This window comes from Temnothorax americanus, unplaced genomic scaffold (assembly GCF_048541705.1).
Source record: "Temnothorax americanus isolate GAGA-0224 unplaced genomic scaffold, ASM4854170v1 Scaffold3, whole genome shotgun sequence".
Classification (NCBI taxonomy): Eukaryota; Metazoa; Arthropoda; class Insecta; order Hymenoptera; family Formicidae; genus Temnothorax; species Temnothorax americanus.
The window spans coordinates 6,546,218-6,564,585 of record NW_027509442.1 but is presented as its reverse complement, the minus strand read 5'-3'; the positions used below and the strand labels follow the sequence as shown (position 1 = coordinate 6,564,585).

Sequence of the window (18,368 nt, the reverse complement as noted above, 5' to 3'; positions counted from 1 at the left end):
GAACTTAAGACGATCTTAAATAACTATGAATACCGGCCTGTGTCTTAAGATTCCATCGCATTATTTTAATGAAATATTTTAGCGTCTTTAAGACATTTTAATTTAAGACGGTCAAAATAAGAATGGACTGTAAATACCGGCCGATAGGTTTTACGTATGTATTATGTAATATGAAATTAGAATTAGACACATTCGAAAACTTAAATGAGAGAGAGAGAGAGAGAGAGAGAGAGAGAGAGAGAAACAAGTGACTGGTATTATATTAAAATAAAAAATTGTATAATTCTGATAATTTTTAGATCTGTAATAACAATAATAAGTAAACCATTTGTCTAATTTAACGATTAATTTTTATATGCCGCCATATGGGCTTTTTTAAATGTTTGTGTAACTTAAATGTATCAAAATAATTACAATGTCAACACTTATTGAACGGTAATTGAACGTAAAAATTGGAAAATTTTTGATTGAAAAACTATAGAGATTTATGTTAGTTTTTTTATTCTATGCGTGAAGATTGCGGAAACTTAACAAGAAACAAAATTTTGGTAAAATGTACATTATATGTTTCTCGAGCTGATTGATGATGTTATATTAAAAACGCGATATTTTACATTGGAAAAACATCGTTAAATTCTGAACAAATTATTTAGCTGTCTTCTTTTTGACTCATGATTTATGATCTATATTGAATAAACTTTGATAGGTATGACGCACAATGGGGTAAAGGACTTAATTTTCTATTCGGTTTAATGCGCTCGACTACCTGCCCTCGAGGGCACGCTAATTATATGAATCCTAAATTGAGAAAAATGGGCTATAAGTATAAAACGTCGAAAGCGCTGTTGTTTCGGTGCGTCGAGGTATACTCTTTTATTTGAAAAAAATGTTTACGTACGTTTCGGTCCGACAGTTTGGACCATCTTCGGCGAAAATAAAACGGAGGAATAATTGAACAGTCTTTTCTTTTTTTAAATAAAGGAATTATACCTCGACGCATGCACCAACAACAGCACATGGTTCTTATTTAGCCCGTTTTCCCCAATTTGGCTTTCCACCAGAGCCTTTTTTTTCTTACCTGAATCCCCTTTTCTACTTAGCTCAAAAGAAAATATATCTATTGTAACAGACAATTACTTTCTTCAATTATATTTTATTCAATTTGTATCCATAAACCTGCCAAAAAAGATAATTAATTCTCTCCATCGGCTTTGCTTTTGACGTATATATATTGCTTTGCTTTATATTGACGCGCATATATTGTTACGGTCACAGCGTTAAATAAACATTCCAAAGATTTTAGCGTCGGTCATTGTTTATCAGAAAGCCATTATTTATTTAAAAATTAATAAAAAATTTCATAAATACAACGTAATTTTCCGATACCGTATATATTTAAGAAATAAACACTTAAAATACATGTTGCATGTAAATGTCAATCATACATCAAATTTTACTCTATATTACTGTTTTGATTTCTTCAGTCTATAATATATTGTATATTAAACATTCTTGTTTAGTGCGTGTACAGTATTGCTATTCTTGGTCAGTGTGTTAGAATATTGCCTTGATCAATTAGTTGGATAATTTTGAATTTTCTCTATTTATATGAATTTATTAAAGGCTCGCAATTTTGATCACTTCTGTGGAATTTCTTACGTGAAGAAAGTCGTTCACGATGAAATAAATGTGTCCAGGCTGTGTCAGAATTCACTAAGACTATAGTAAATGTTGCCGACAATAGTGTGTATAAATAGTAATAATAGTAAATATATAGAAATGTAAAAATGTTTCCAACAGGTTGGAACAACCGGCCCTTACTCAAATGTATGTAAAAGTAGTAGTAGTATATATATATGTGTATGGGCCGAGAAGGATTTCATCCTTTCCCTTGCATTCCTATCTCATCGAAAAAACCTGACCTAATCCAACAACCGAGAGAATCCCGTTAGTGTACATCATACATACATATAGGTATATATTATATACAAATATATATGTATAATATATGCGTGTGCATAGATGCACGATGCATGCATGTGTGCATAGATACATGCATGTGTGTATATATGATATGATATGCGCTTCCGTTGAACCCTCTCGATCTCTTTAGGAAGGGGCTGCAGAAAAGGTTTCGCTTCTCTCCTGCCCATGTGTGTGTGTGTGTGTGTGTGTGTGTGTGTGTGTGTGTGTGTGTGTGTGTGTGTGTGTGTGTGTGTGTGTGTGTGTGTGTGTGTGTGTGTGTGTGTGTGTGTGTGTGTGTGTGTGTGTGTGTGTGTGTGTGCGTGTGCGTGTGTGTGTGTGTGTGCGTGCGTGCGTGCGTGCGCGCGTGCGTGCGTGCGTGCGTGTGTGCGTGTGTGTGTGTGTGTGCGTGTGCGTGCGTGCGTGTGCGTGTGCGTGTGTGTGTGCGTGTGCGTGCGCGTGCGCGCGTGCGCGCGCGTGTGTGTGTGTGTGTGTGTGTGTGTGTGTGTGTGTGTGTGTGTGTGTGTCTATACATGAACAAAGTACATCCTTTAGCATTGATATAAACTGTTATACTTCCCAAACTCCTTTTGTTACTATTTTACACCGCGCCAATTCATCGCGCCAAGCGTCCCTAGTAGCGCACTGACGTTAAATGACGTTTTAATGACGTCTCTAGACGTATACGACGTCATTAAAACGTCATTTAACGTCAGTGCGCTACTAGGGGTATTTTATGTGACTTTTTGTTTATGCCAATTGGATCATCTACTATTTAAAAAGAAACAATGAAAAATTTAATTGATATAGTTAGTAAACATTTATAGTATTGAATCGCATAAAAATATAGTAGGTACGTGACATTTATTTATTTGACTGCCCTATGATGACCAGGAAAAATAATAAGAAAAATTAAAAAATATATACTTACATGATTATATTATATCGATTCAACATCGAGACCTTCACCTCTATTATTCGTTATCGAGATCGCGATTTTCTTCTGCAAATTTTGTCATATTATGCTCCTCGTAAAACATTTCATCAATTACAAAACCCTGAAAATGTTACATATTTCGCAGGTCTCTCTTTATACAGAAAACATCTTTTTTTAGTATCGCGATGCTTCATGTTTCTCTAACAATATTTACGATTAATTGTATCTTATCTTATTGAAAAACATCGCGAGGAAAAAATTGTAGTAACAAAGTTCAGTATAGAGTTCAGATGTTAAGAAACTGCGTTTTTTTTTCCTCGAAATATATGCCATAACGATGTTAAATAGTATCTTTTCAGCGGCATGCATATATCCCGACAAACAACGCCAAAAAGAATACAAAATGCTTCAGCAGACCTACATACACGATGGCCTCGTCTACTCTCGCTAACCGGGACACGCGTTGAAGTCACCGCGCGCGCCGCAGATGTTGCCTACGCAAGGATATTAAGATTACGCCGCGCGCGTCAGGATGCGTCAGATTTAATCGTGTCCATATCCGTTTATTCACTGGAATTCTACAATTCGAATTTTAAGCCATACGTCAATAGAACCGAAAGCCTTTTATATCCTCAAAGCGTATAAGCGTGACGCAAAATAGAAGCGATTAACGTTAAATTGAATCTTAAAGCGTGTCAATAGTATGCAACCGTGTTATCTTGCCGAGATGCATTTTGCAGTGTTAAACTTGCGTTATTTGCAAAAAGTTCCGCTTAATTAATTCAAGTCAGCAAACGAGATTACCAGTTGAATTGTATAATATCCTACACAATTTCCGTTCAAGAAAAAGAAAGAGATTCAGGGATGAACATCCACAGAAACTGAGATTCCACGGGATGTCTTCCCGTGAGACAATTGAATATGATTCGCGCGCGCGAATTTCTCTCGGTACAAAACTCTATTTTACGCAGCGCCTTTTGAGACCGGACGTTATAAACATAATTTAAAAAAAAGAGAAGTAAATAAATCGAACTGCATATCTATTTCTAGGCAGGATTTTCGCGGGACGAGAGCTCGCAGCGTCGTATCTAGCCGATGCATTATCGCGCTATTTTTATCTAACGGTATAAAGATCGTCCCGTGTGGCCCGGCGCGGCGGCGACGGAGACGCGGTGGAGGCGGAAGGGAAACCTGCACTGCCCGGTTTCTTGCTGCCATGATTGGTAGTGGCCGTCAGTGCTTGCTTAACCGTTGGCCCGTTAGCAGGAGCGCGAATATACTCTCCCGGAGCTCTCTCCGCTCCGACTCTCCCGACTCACTTCGGCGTCAGCTCCTCCCGCGTCCACCTCCCGCGCGTTCCGCAGCGGAAGATCATCGCGGAACGCCGACGGAGAACCGCACCGTCTACGGCGATTCCCCGGCTGACGATCCGTGCATTTTTCTCGGTGCAGCCGAGGAAGTTGGGGCCCGCTTCCGTCTCTGGCCAGAGGTGAGTCACCGAGACGAATTATATTTTGCGCGATGACGCGACCTTCTTTATACCTGTCCTCTCGCAGCGGGTATCCTTCCCTTTGCTTTTCTTCGGGACGCATACCGAGGGCCCATAACGAACAGGTCCGACTGTTCAATGGGTCCTCAGGTTTTATTGTCTCTTCTTTCTTTTTTTTTTCTTTCCTCCACGATTGCCCTGAATCTCCCCGTGTCGGTGAAAGTTCCAAAGTCGTAGCGACGAATCGTCTGGCGCGGTACTTTCATTGCGGTCAGCAATCTATACGGACCTAAACGAGCTGATGGCAGGTGGAATTTAATCGACGGGGAACGACAGGTCGGTCGTTGAATTTGACATCAACCATCGGTTTCCCAATTTACGGAGCAAACGAATGAAAAGTGGAGTAGCCTAATATGAATACTTTCATGCTGAGAAATTTCGCTCTATTATCATATAAGGAGTGTCCCACTTCCCGCGTATTGTCTTAAGGACAGATTCCTTGATTAATTTCGGGTCGATTTTTCCTCAGCGAGAATATGTCGAGAGAAATTGTAATCTCTAGCAACTTTCAACTTTTTTTCAATCGTTCGCAACTTGAAAGTTATTATTTAAATTTCTTTATGTTACTGTGTTAATGAAAAATTTAATATTAATAAGAAAATTGCTTTGAACATTGGTAAAAAAAATCGTGCGTAATATTTTCCACATCCTCGATACGATAAATATGATTGACGAATACGAGGAATGTCTCGCGGAGTTAGAATTTACACACACACACAATACGCCCATATCTTGTTTCTTCGCAAAAGAAGCGGAGCAATGCAAAAGTGTCAAATGGAATTAAATCCTATACTTATGTTACGAGACTTTCAGCACTAATAAGAAACTCGTAATTCGATCCTATATTTGTCGCAATTCTTTCACAAAAAAAGGAGGAAACGATTTAAAAAAATTAAACATTTTTGAATTTTTAGTTGTATTTAATCTTAATAAACTTTATGACGTCTCGTCATAAGATTGAAGTAATAATACCGATCAGGTGATAGCAAAAGTGTGAGGGGGAAGGATTTTCTTAACAGAAACGTAATTCAGGTTTTAATTTAAAAAATTTAATAAATCAAAGTTGAAATTAAAATTGTTTTAATTAATTTAAAATTCGGTCTTAATCTGTCAAATTCTTCCTGTCTTCTTCTAACAACAAGTGTAAATTAAACTTATTATCGCTTAAGAGATAATGCGTCAAGTTTACGCTTAGATAATGCGAGTAATTAGAGTTAAATAAATGTCGTATTGTCAACAGATACTTCTGAACACATAAAAAGTAGTATTTAAGTACACATGTTATGTATATATCAAATATCCTGATAGCTATTAGATAAGAAGTGATGTTTTCCATTTCAAAGGAAACGCTGCATTTTTGCGTCATCGGGATACATATGTGATAGCAAGTTTATCTCTATCTTTACAATGTTTGCTTAAAGTTTAAACGGAGCATTTATTACCATGCAGCTTGGGAGTATGCAATGCTCTGTACTTGCTGCACGATGAGGCAAGCTTCTGAAATATAGTTAAGAATTTTGCATCCAAATTGCTACACCGTGACGCTCAATTATACTTCACGTTTCTGCGAAATGTAACTGCGTAAAATGGGATATCTGCAAAGCTGAACTTTTTACGAATATAATATTTCAAAGATCCCCATGAGAATAGAAACGTTTTCGCTGACACGCGGGTCATTATGTAACACGCGGATGTAACGTACGCAAAAAATATTTCCGTATGTTTTGTCGGAATTCCCCGGCTTTTATTTCTCTCTTTCTCTCTGTCGCTCTGACATCACGATCCGACACGGCTATATCGAGACTTTTATTCGTGGAATAATCGGTCACGGTATTTATCCGTCGTGTCTTTTTTCCCCTCCTCTCACAGCTAGTGTATAATTACTTCATTCGGATCGTAACTTTTCGAAATTAACGATGACGGATATAGATAATGGACTCCCGGAAAAACCGGTATTGTGACGAGCTGAGCTTTCGCAAAGAAGGGAAACTGCACGGCGACATAATTATATGGGCATCTGTGCGCACGGTACGACGTGCACATTGTGTCATTTACGTACGCATAATGACGTCTAATTACTCGCGATGTTTAACATTCTTGATTTTTATGCGTTCATTTGTATCTATCACTGCCTTCCGAGTTTTCACCTCGTAACACGTACGTTCGTAGAAAAAAAAATCACAATTGATTACCGTTGTTACATTGCAAAATCTTGGAAGATAATTCTGTGGAAAGCGCAAATCGTTCATTATCTTGCAATGTAATGTCGTATTAAGTGACATAAAGATATTTTTTTAAATGCACATTTAATCGTCGAAAATAAAGTTGGGATAAACTACGTTCAAATTATAGATTTTGATCCGTCGAAAATGAAGTTGGGATAAATTACGTTCAAAAATTATAGATTTTGAATTGACATACATCCACAAAGTATTGAAAAAAAAAAACATTAATTTTTTAAAGATGTTTAAACGTCTTTTTGTTTTAATTAAATAATTTTTTTTAATAAATTTAATTTTGAAAAACACAGGCCAGTATTCATATATGTATATATAGTCAGATCTTATATTTGAGATCATCTTAATAAGTTTTATATTTGGATGCTGAACGACTCGTTTCATTGACTACGGAGTATCTTATATATAAGATCGGCCTTAACGTCGAAAATAAAGTTGTGATAAATTATGTTCAAATTATACATTTTGAATTTATATTATTCCACAAGTATAAAAAAATGTGTTTATTTTTTATAGATGTTTAAGCGCCTTTTTGTTTTAATTGAATAGGACTTTCCTATTGGAACATGGAATGGCTAGGCATTCTATTGCTATCGGGAATAATCTCAAATGTAGTCGCAGAACCGTAAGTATAGATATATCAATCAGATATATATTATTATCAGATATATTTTCATTCAAAATGATTTATCTCATGACGCCTCGTAATAAACAAACCGTGTTTGCATTGCGATCTATGATGAAAGCCCACCGTATTTGATTGTATTGTAACGTGGGATAATTCCTCAATGTTAAAACAATACTAACGGTAGATTTATATATATATATATATATATATATATATATATATATATATATATATATATATATATAAGTCCGAAGAGAGAATAGAATGGAAAAGCTGGAATGAGGAAGATTCTTGTTCTCCTTTAAGGTATTACACTATTATTGCGCCGAAAGTGGTACGTCCTGATTCAGAATATCATGTAGCGGCGAGCACCACCGGCGTGTCGACGCCGTCAGTGATATACGTTGAATTGACTGGCGAACTGGATTCGGGAAAAACATTCAACATTTCACGGACCGCAACCGTCGAGCCTTATTCCACTCAGATCTTGCGATTAGACGTACGTATATGAATTTGCGGTCGTATAGTCTAATATTGTGGTAGCCTGTATGAATTTTCTTACTTAAAAGTGAGAACTATCTACTACCTTTATGTCGTAATTTAACATTCATATCATGGATTTTGCTTACAATGTGTGTAGATTGGCGAGACCACGCCGGGAAAATACAAACTCACAGCACGCGGTCTGTCCGGTATTGATTTTTCTAAATCGAAGGATATCGAGTATGTACATAAAAGTTACTCCGTCTTCATCCAGACCGACCGGGCGATTTATAAACCCGGTCACAAAGTTATGTTTCGTTGTATAATATTGGATTCGAGGCTGAGACCGAGCATTGTGGGACCGACGGACGTATATATCGTCGTAAGTGCATATACATATATATATACACAAGTATATGTATATCTTTCACTGTGCATGTCGTTTAAACTTTGATGCTCATAACAATAAAATAGTACTAACTCTTCTTGAGAATATACAATTATTATTGTAAAGTACTATTCAGTATTATTATACTTCAAATACTTGAGAAAAAAAATTTTCTACAGGATGGCGATGGTAATCGTATCAAGCAATGGATTCGGCCACCAGTGACTCATGGTATTTTCGGCAGTGAATTGGAGTTGTCGCATTCACCAGTATTAGGAAAGTGGAAGCTTGTTGCCAACGTCGGCGATCAGACGTTTGAAAAGGAATTTGAAGTCGCGGAGTACGTTCTACCGAACTTCGAGGTGACGATCGACTCGCCGAAGCACGTACAGTTCAAAGAATCGAAAGTCACGGCAACTGTCCACGCAAAGTAAGCGACTGTTCCAACAACAATTTACGAGGGAGATAAGTTTTATGGATTTGCGGAAAACTCCCGTCCAGTCCCATCCGCGTGAATCTTACGTTTCTTAGCGAAGATAGACTTTGGAGATGGTTTTTCAGCTATCTCAGGAAATTTTAATTTATAATCACTTAAAGAATTGATAATGATTTGAACTGTTTGACACTACCTACTTAAGCCACATTTGACCGAAAGTATTCATTTGTAAGTGGACATAATTTAGGTACACCTATGGAAAACCAGTAAAAGGTGAAGCTACGATAACGGCTTATCCAGACATTTTCTCTGGCGTGATCCAACCCATATTCCAACAACCTGTGAGAAAAGTGGTACCGATTAACGGAAAAGTTACAATCGATTTCGATGTATTGTCCGAATTAAGGTAAATCCGATATAATATTGCATTGGTTACAGATATATAGCGTTATGTACTGCGTATTTCCGATTTTCCTCTTACTTTTCAAAGTATTGTAGCGTTTAAAAAAATTTCTGCTTAAGTAAAAAATTGCCGAAACTTATTATTACGTATTTTTCTGACACTCGACAAGTTTTAAATTAGGAAACATTGTATATATATTGCACCGTACACATACCTACTAATACATTATCTTATAGATTAACTGACGAATATGAAAGGCCCATTATGATCGACGTGGTGGTGGAAGAGGAATTAACTACCCGAAGGCAAAACGCTTCGGCACAAATAACGCTACACAAACACCCGTACACGATGGAATTAATAAGAACATCGGAATATTTCAAACCGGGATTGAAATATACTGCTTTCGTAAGTCGAATATCTTATTATAATACTCAACAAATGAACTTGAATACTCAAGTTGCAACTATTGTGCAATATATTATATCTTTTGCAGTTAAAATTAACATATCACGACGGATCGCCAGTACAGGACACCAAAAACGACGTCTTGATAGCATACGGGTACACATATAATCAATCGGCGTATTCAAATATCACAAGAAAATTAGATGAGCATGGCATGGTGCAATTAGACTTTTATCCGCCTAAGGCAAAGGATAACATCTCCTTTCCTCTAAATGTTGAGGTAACATTATTAATCAAGCCTCCGTGTGTGTTACTTAGAAATACCTAATCGTGATACCTAATTGTTTGTGTATATACGCAGGCGCAGTACCTAAACCTCCACGAATGGTTTCCCTCAACTAATCAAGCCATGTCCGTAAGCAACGAATACATCCAAGCGATTCTGAAAACAGAAAAACCAACAGTACGTTTTGCATCTGTTATCATTACGTAGAAATCTTTCGGCTGTAATAATATTCTCACAATCTTTTAATTCGCAAGGTGAACAATTACGTCGACATCGAAGTGAATTCTACCGCACCGTTGAAATACATAAGTTATGAGGTACTTGGTCGCGGTGATATCTTGCATGCAGACTCGATCTATGTGCAAGACAAGTACACGACCTCATTCAGGTAAGTGGTTAAATATTAAAGAAGAGTGTTCGGACTTTTCTGATAGTCGAATTTTAAGTTAAATTTCGAATCCTTCGGGTCGTAAAAAAAAGCAATTCTGAGATTCAAACTTTTGCCGGTATTCATAGCCTAATCTCATATTTAAGAGCGTCGTAATAAATACTACTTTGAGACGCTATATGGTCTCTTTATTGGCTGAATGGAGTCCTGAGACTGTCTTTGATCAGACTTAATGATCTTAAATATAAGATTCAACTATGAATATCACTCTTTGACAGCCCGATCGTACAAGCGAAACTTTTCGATCGAAACTTTTGCCCGAGTTTTAGATTAAAATTGATATTTTACATAATAAAAATACGTTTCAGGTTTTTAGCAACATACGTCATGGCACCCACTGCACATGTAATTGTATACTACGTACGGACGGATGGTGAAGTAATAGCGGACTCGTTAGACGTTGAACTCACGGGAGTGCTTCAAAATCATGTAAGTCATCGCAAGTTATTATAGCGCTTGTGAAACGCGCTTGAGTTTCACATTAAAGATTTACATTAGAAAAAAATGTAGAGCGTGAATGTAAATAATATTCTAACATTATAATCTGCGTACTTATAGATCGATCTTAAAGTAACACCAGACGAAGTTGCGCCCGGAGCTAACGTTAATATTATAGTATCTGCGAAACCAAATTCTTTCGTTGGATTGTTAGGTATTGACCAGAGATCCATCCTGCTGAAATCTGGAAATGATATCTCTTATGTACGTAGTATGTTATAAATATCTGTAAATTTCTGTTGGAGCGATTTCACTTAATTGATTCCGATTGCATTCATTAATTGCGCGCAGGATCAAGTGTATAAGGAGCTGCAGTCGTACGATAAGGCAGAAACGTCGCCACACGCAGATGCGTTCTTCGGCCGTCACCTCTGGAGGCCCGGCTCGGGAACAGCGGACGACGTCTTTCAAGTAAAACATGCTGGGATATATTTCATCTTATTATCCTCTCGCTTGTTATCCGATAATCAAATTAAAATGACGAATGTCTTTAACAGAAAACTGGCGTGGTAATCCTCACAAACGGATACGTCCACGAGAATTTCCCTATACGTAAGTGTCGAAATGCAAAATTTAAGATATACTTATTATATTTAGTAAAAGGACTAACGCGCACTTAAAAACATAACGCGCACATTCGTTAAATATTAAGTATTTTGTAGAATATGCGACACATCGAATAACTATTATATTCCAACTTGTTTATAATATAGCATGAGAATAACATCCTTGTTCTCGATTTATTCTTTTTAATCAGTATCGACCGTTGGGCCGATCTCGGTCAGATTAGATATATATTTTTTAACCGAGCTTGTATGTGTGTAGTATACTACAGATCTAGTATCCAGGACGACGTGATGTATGCGTCCGCTGCGGGAATGCCGGGACTCTCAGGCCCGGCTGCTGTATTACCGCCTGAGAAGGTCAAAGTTCGCAAGAATTTCCCTGAAACTTGGCTTTGGCAAACGCTTGACGCTGGGTAATGCCATTGACATAATAAATTATCACGCATACACTATCGTTTTACACATCCACTCGTTAATTTTTTGAACACGTAATTATTCACTAGATAGACATTTGATTGCATAATAGAAATCGTTCCTTACTGTTTCGTAGCATCTCTTTAATACATCTTCAAGCTACTATTTCATTTTATATGATATAATCTTTTTTTAGGACTAAGAATTTTGATGGAAATTTTGATATCCAAAATCTACACTCATATTCTATTGAAATATTAACATGTATAATAACAATAAAATTTGTACAACAAGAAATAACGCAAACTAGAATGCTTCGCATTAAAGTTGTTGCGGTGGAAAATGGCGCTGGGTAATTTATGGTGATGGAAAAAAATCTTCAATTTTTCAAGATCCTTATTTTGCATTTCCGTCGATTTGGAAACGCTCTGTACATACACGCGCTGTACTCTGTATATAATTTGAATATTATTTAACATGTGGATTAGGTATCGTTATCTCTAATATACATATATGTATATAATATATTTACTTCGGATATACAATCCGAAATTTAATTTAATATCTTGTCTATTTGTCTATAATTTTTAATATGTTAGACAGACATCTATTTCTGATAATTTCTTTTACGTAAATAAAATTTTTTTATTTTTATAATATGATTCCGCGGTCTCTTGTAGCTTACGCGCCACTCTTAAAAACGTGGCAATAATAGTTATATAAATATATTAGAGACTATAAATTTATTATTTGAGATTGGTAAAAAAACTTTCAGAGATAGATGCGAATCTAAGAAATCTGATACGATACAGTAGGTGCAGAGCTGGTGAAATAAAATATATCAATTATTTATTATGAAATTAAGCCTCTCTTATACAGATTTACAATTATCTCTAATTGTTATAATTTTTTATGCATCGATAGTATTCGAGTATAGCGATAGAGATTACCTTATTTCGATTCATGATCGGGGCTGGTGTAATACAACATGCAGAATTGGATTGCAGGACCACAAATTTTGGAGGGTAGAATAACGGGCTCGCCTCACGGGTTGTCCACGCTTCGACCAGACCTTGGTCCACCTGTCACGCACAGATTAGCGACAAGACCACCGCTGGCAGGTCCTTACGCATTCTCTCGCATCCCAACCCCTGTCTGGAATAAGCCCCGTGTATTCCTAATGCATGACATCTTAAACACCTGGCTTTTCACAAACTTCTCTTCAGGGTATTTATTTCGTATCTTGTATACTTTTTTAGCGTGTTACGCACGTCTGTATAAATACGGTATATATGCAGGGTGTACGTGTATTGAAAAACAAAAAGAGAAAATCTGCCGTTTCGAAGTTATAAAGTAAAATATTGCTTCCGCTCGATATATCGGCCTGAAATTTACCTCTCGCGAGTTTTTCAGTGACACCCTGTATACCTGTAAATAAAACGTGCAATGCATACCGTATTGTACAGTTACGTGAAAGTTGATCAAGGTAAAAGGTGCGATCTCATGTTTCTCAAGAATGTAAATGTAAGTTGCGTTACAAAGGCTTGTTCTGCGTATCATGCATATCTCAGTTCTCGAAAAATGAACTGTCTTGCATCATGTCATTCACAAAGGAACGATCGATTTTTATCCGCGTATAACACCGTTCGCTATTTATACATCATTTATGTTAAAACGTGTCTCTCCGCATTTGTAAAGGTGAAGGATACGTAAGATTATTTCATATTACATCAACTTGCTTGTATCGTGTATACCTGTATTGTCGCTTCATTAGAAAGCTGCAATATATAATCTCTTTTATCGCTATCCGAAGCATTATACTTTTCGGAGGTAGATCAGTTCACATCGTATATTTCAATTCATTTATTATTTAAATGATAAAAGTACACGAGATGTAGGACACCCTCTAAATACTTCACCTTTGTTGCGCGATTATGATAATATTAAGTACATGTGCTCTTGCAGGTATAATGGAAAAACAGAATTACGACGCGTTGTACCTGATTCCATCACATCGTGGATACTGACTGCATTTTCCGTCAACGACGCGCACGGATTAGGCCTCATAGAGGAACCCAGAAAGGTTGTTACAGATATGTTGTTACACATTTAATATGATCTATATACGCGCGCGGAAATCCCAAGATTAAGGAAAAACCAATTTATTTAATAAATTTCCTTGAATAATTTAATTTGCTATAACAAAGTAAAGTGCGCAAGTTTCATTAATTCTCCGAGTCTCTTTTCTCGCGCGGTTCACTATTCTGTTTTTATTGATTTTTTTACCAATCTCTTCTTTTAATCTGCAATAAATGACGCAACGTTGAATTACATGTATGACGATTATCTTTGTATATACGTGCGGTATATGTAAACGCGATAAAAATTTGTGCGGCATTGTGTAGCAAAACAGGAAACTGTTTTATAGAAGTATGAAAAAGAAGATCGCTTTAATCAGCGAGCTATTGTATTATATACTATTTATTATCTGTTTATTAGTTGAAAGTGTTCAAACCCTTCTTCATATCCGTCGATTTGCCGTACTCTGTGATACGCGGAGAAATCGTGGGGATACAGATTGTGGTGTTCAATTATATGAATAAGGACGTGACAGCTGAAGTTCTGCTAACAAACGAGGGACAATTTGACTTCGCGGAGGTTTCTAATGAAGTTCACGATGTACCGAGTAAGTGATGTAATGTTATTTAAGTCGAGAAAAAAAGAGAATGACAATAATAGACTTGTTGTTTATAATTATATATAACTATGAGAATCCAATTAAGAAAAGTTTACAGAATTAAATTGCTGTTGTTTAATTTTTCAGAATTGGAGTTATATCGCAAGAAAAAAGTCGATGTGAAAGCCAACTCCGGCTCGAGTGTGTCATTCATGATTATTCCAAGAGAATTGGGGTACATCACTATAAAAGTGACCGCTAACAGCGTTTTAGCTGGCGACAGTGTTGAACACAAATTACTTGTCAACGTAATGATCTTTTATTTCTATTTTTTACTCGCGCAACTGTCCGACAACCATAATAATGTTGTTCTACTTTAAGGCTGAGGGAGAAACGCAATATAAAAACGAAGCGGTATTTCTGGATTTGAGAAATGCTGACCAGGCGGGTGCAAATGTCACCATCAACATACCTAATAATGCAGTTCCAGGATCCGAGAACATACAAATTTCTGCAGTTGGTAATAATATTGCTTCCAATTTAATAAAATCTTGTCGATTTTCTATTCCCCAAGCTAATTTCTTCTAAATTTTTCATAATCCACATTGAGTATCAATTTAATAACGAGCTATAAATAATTACATATTGTGTCGATAATTTATACTACGTCCTATGTAATACGTGTGCAAATTTATTCTACGTAAAACCTTGAAAAATATCCCACTCTTTTATTGATTGTGTATTACACAGGTGACATCTTGGGTCCAAGTATCCCGAACTTGGCAAATTTAATAAGAATGCCGTTTGGTTGTGGCGAGCAGAACATGCTCAACTTTGTACCAAATATTGTCATTCTAAATTATCTGAAGGTACCGATAATTATCTTTTTTGCTACATGACGCACAATATAATTTATATTTAAAAAAAAACTACTTTTCACACACACAGAATACGAATCAATTAACGCAAGCCGTGCAAAGCAAAGCGTTAAAATATCTGGACATCGGCTACCAGCAGGAATTGACTTACAGACATAACGATGGCTCGTTTAGCGCGTTTGGCATGTCGGATCCTAGCGGGAGTACATGGTACGCGCAACAAGATTATCTAACAATTATTTCATCCACAAGATCCAAGATGTTTGTCATTTGAGTCATAAGATCTAAAGTTATTACGTTCATCAGGCTTACAGCATTCGTAGCGAAGTCTTTCAAGCAAGCGGCGGATTACATAGCGGTTGAGGATAGGATCATAAACGAGGCATTGCAGTGGCTGTCCAACAATCAAGCAGCAAACGGTTCTTTTCCCGAAGTGGGAAAAGTTAGCCATCGCGATATGCAGGGTGGAGCTGCCAAGGGACTCGCTCTAACGGCATACACGCTTATTGCTTTCCTGGAAAATGAGGTAAATACAATTATTAGCGCAATATCTTTTTATTTAATAGCACTTAAAGAGATATAACTGTTTGCTAGAAATATGTCGTTTAAAAGCAATGCGCAAAATAAAGACTGCGTTTTCTATGTTACACAATTATTGAAACCGAACATATTAATGTAGGAATCTTTGGGAAAATATCGTAATACTATAAACAAGGCTGTTGACTATATTATTCGTAATATGGAAGGACTAAACGATACCTATGCATTGAGCCTATGCGCCTACGCCTTACATTTGGCGAAGCACCCTTATGAGACATCGGCATTTAACTTCCTGGAATCGAAAGCTATGACGAAGCAGGATCTCAAATGGTGGAGCAAACCCATTCCGAAAGACAATAAAAATCCACACTACTCTTTACCGCGTTCCGTCGACGTCGAAATGACATCGTACGCTTTACTCTTGTATCTTAGACGCAATTTAGTCGCAGATGCAATTCCTGTAATGAAGTGGCTCGTCAAGCAAAGAAATACAGAAGGCGGCTTTGCGTCGACGCAAGTAAGCGATTATTTCAACTACAAAATTATTATTTCAAGCATACAAATAAGGAAGAACTAAAGTTTAGTTAAAAATTATATGTAAAATAATTTAGGATACCGTGATTGGACTTCAAGCATTGGCAAAGCTTGCTGAAAAACTGTCAAAGGACACGAGTTCGGTTCGAATAGCGTTTAAACACGACAAAGAAGGTCAAAACTACATAAACATAAATAGTGGCAATTCCATGATACTCCAAAAGCAGATAGTAAGTTTAAACGAATCGTTGCGCGTACATTACGCGTTATTACAGCGAGATATTAATACTTTTGCATTTCTCGCAGCTACCTTCGAAAACACGATCCGTCAATATAACAGCGTCTGGTAGAGGTTTTGTACTGGTGCAAGTTTCGTATCAATATAATCTAAACGTGACTGGTGCATTCCCGTTGTTTACCTTGGATCCTCAAGTGGATAAAAATTCCAACGCTAATCATTTACAGCTTTCTATATGTTCAGGGTATGTTCTTGTTATTATCTTTTAACATTATATCTAAGTCTAAAAAATAATCTTAAATCATATCGATGAGCAAGAAAAATATAAATACTTTTTTTTTTAATTCTGATATTGTTATGTAGTTATGATTTGTCATGAAAGAGAAACAATTTTTCAATTTATTTTTTGATCCCAGCAAAGAGGGAAATATATGTGTATAAAATATATACTTACGTTTAATTTTTCTCAAAAATAGAAAAATAAAGATAGAGTGATCTGCTTCTTATGTCCCATTTCTACCAATAAAGATTAACTTTAATCTTAGTTTAACTTATTATGTTTCATCTTTTTCTAGCTCTAAGAATTAGAAAAAGATAAAAAGAAGATTAAAGTTAATCTCTAATTTGTATCAATAGAAATGGACATTAGACAGCAATTATACGACTTTGTTGATCGAAGATTATATAATCAAGCCATTATTTGTCAGATTTGTTCCGACCGAAGAAGCAAACGAGAGCAACATGGCTGTTATGGAAGTGAGCCTACCTTCTGGCTTCACAGTAGACAGAGATTCGCTACCGAGTTTAGAGATATCATCACATGTAAAACGTGTGGAAACTAGAAATGGTGACACAATGGTAGTTTTATATTTCGACAAGGTATATATCACAGATCATAAATAATTATCAATTAACAAATTATTTGAATAGATTTTTCCATAAAAATCTGATAAGAGGTGTGTGTGTGTATAATTGATAAATAAGAAATAAAGAAAATCATTTATTATCATAGATGGTGAAGGAAGAATATTGCCCAACCGTGTCCGCGTTCAGGACGCATAAAGTAGCTAAGCAAAAACCAGTTCCCGTTTCTGTATACGACTATTATGATTCGTGTAAGTATAACGTAAATGTTTTGTTGATAAATTAATCTAGAAAAAAATGTAAAAAATATTCTAAGATAAATAATAATATGTAATATAAGATTTTTAAAAATTACTTTTTTGCTGTTTTCACATGCACAGCAAGAAGAGCAAGAGCATTTTACGAACCTAGAAAGACAACTTTGTGTGATTTGTGTGAGGATGAAGATTGCGAAGATATATGCGTTTCCAAACCTGGTAAACGAAAGGACAATGCTACAGCGTCCGCTGCATCCCACGTTTACACTTGTGTATATTTACAATTTACGTTCTTCGCGTTTTACTATTCGCTTTATAAGTACTTGTAATTATATTGTTTTATCCAGGATAATTATTTCAATATACTATAAACTTTAAATCTAACAAAGTAACGTAAAGGAGCTGTATAAGTTGCGACCAAAGTATATATACTTGTTATACAGAATATAAGATATTATAATCTTTTTATGGAATGTCCAAATCAAACTAACATAAGATTTAATTATTTAATGATAATACTAAGTCTATATAATAAAACTTAATAATGTTTCTTGTTATTAATTAGCAGATATTATTTTTCTCATACTATAAAAGTCCTTCCGATACACAAGTATTTGTACGAAATTCTTCATTTGCATTTATTTTTATATTGAAACAAAAGAAAGAGAATAATGGAGAAGTAGATGTAAAGCGATAGGAATTTATGAAACACAATTTATTAATGTAATATATTTAGA

The 18,368-nt window shown here is 36.0% G+C and overlaps 1 protein-coding gene across 2 annotated transcripts; it reads left to right on the top strand.

The window, feature by feature from the left end:
- The first annotated feature begins 4,129 nt into the window (after positions 1-4,129).
- LOC143900573 (thioester-containing protein 1 allele S3) lies at positions 4,130-18,192 on the top strand. Of its 2 annotated transcripts, none has more exons than XM_077412071.1 (28): positions 4,130-4,388; positions 7,235-7,310; positions 7,620-7,812; positions 7,954-8,178; positions 8,364-8,614; positions 8,868-9,026; positions 9,260-9,431; positions 9,520-9,711; positions 9,793-9,894; positions 9,972-10,105; positions 10,474-10,594; positions 10,724-10,867; positions 10,955-11,074; positions 11,161-11,215; positions 12,651-12,870; positions 13,609-13,726; positions 14,143-14,329; positions 14,468-14,628; positions 14,702-14,840; positions 15,071-15,189; positions 15,269-15,408; positions 15,505-15,724; positions 15,878-16,255; positions 16,350-16,502; positions 16,579-16,754; positions 17,218-17,389; positions 17,523-17,625; positions 17,755-18,192. In XM_077412071.1, the coding sequence occupies exons 2-28, from the start codon at positions 7,252-7,254 to the stop codon at positions 17,958-17,960; spliced, it is 4,419 nt and encodes a 1,472-aa protein (XP_077268197.1). In that variant the 5' UTR covers positions 4,130-4,388; positions 7,235-7,251; the 3' UTR covers positions 17,961-18,192. The 2 variants fall into 2 exon arrangements, with proteins under 2 accessions (XP_077268197.1, XP_077268198.1); XM_077412072.1 differs by lacking the exon at positions 12,651-12,870 and adding an exon at positions 11,489-11,642.
- Positions 18,193-18,368: the final 176 nt, after the last annotated feature.

What these genes read in the sequence shown, in the direction of transcription:
- LOC143900573 (XM_077412071.1), top strand. Translation starts at nt 7,252, where the DNA reads ATGGAATGGCTAGGCATTCTATTGCTATCGGGAATAATCTCAAATGTA. An exon ending in CTGGAAATGATATCTCTTAT is followed by an intron (nt 10,868 to 10,954) that starts GTACGTAGTATG and finishes AATTGCGCGCAG; the next exon opens with GATCAAGTGTATAAGGAGCT. An exon ending in TCATTCTAAATTATCTGAAG is followed by an intron (nt 15,190 to 15,268) that starts GTACCGATAATT and finishes TCACACACACAG; the next exon opens with AATACGAATCAATTAACGCA.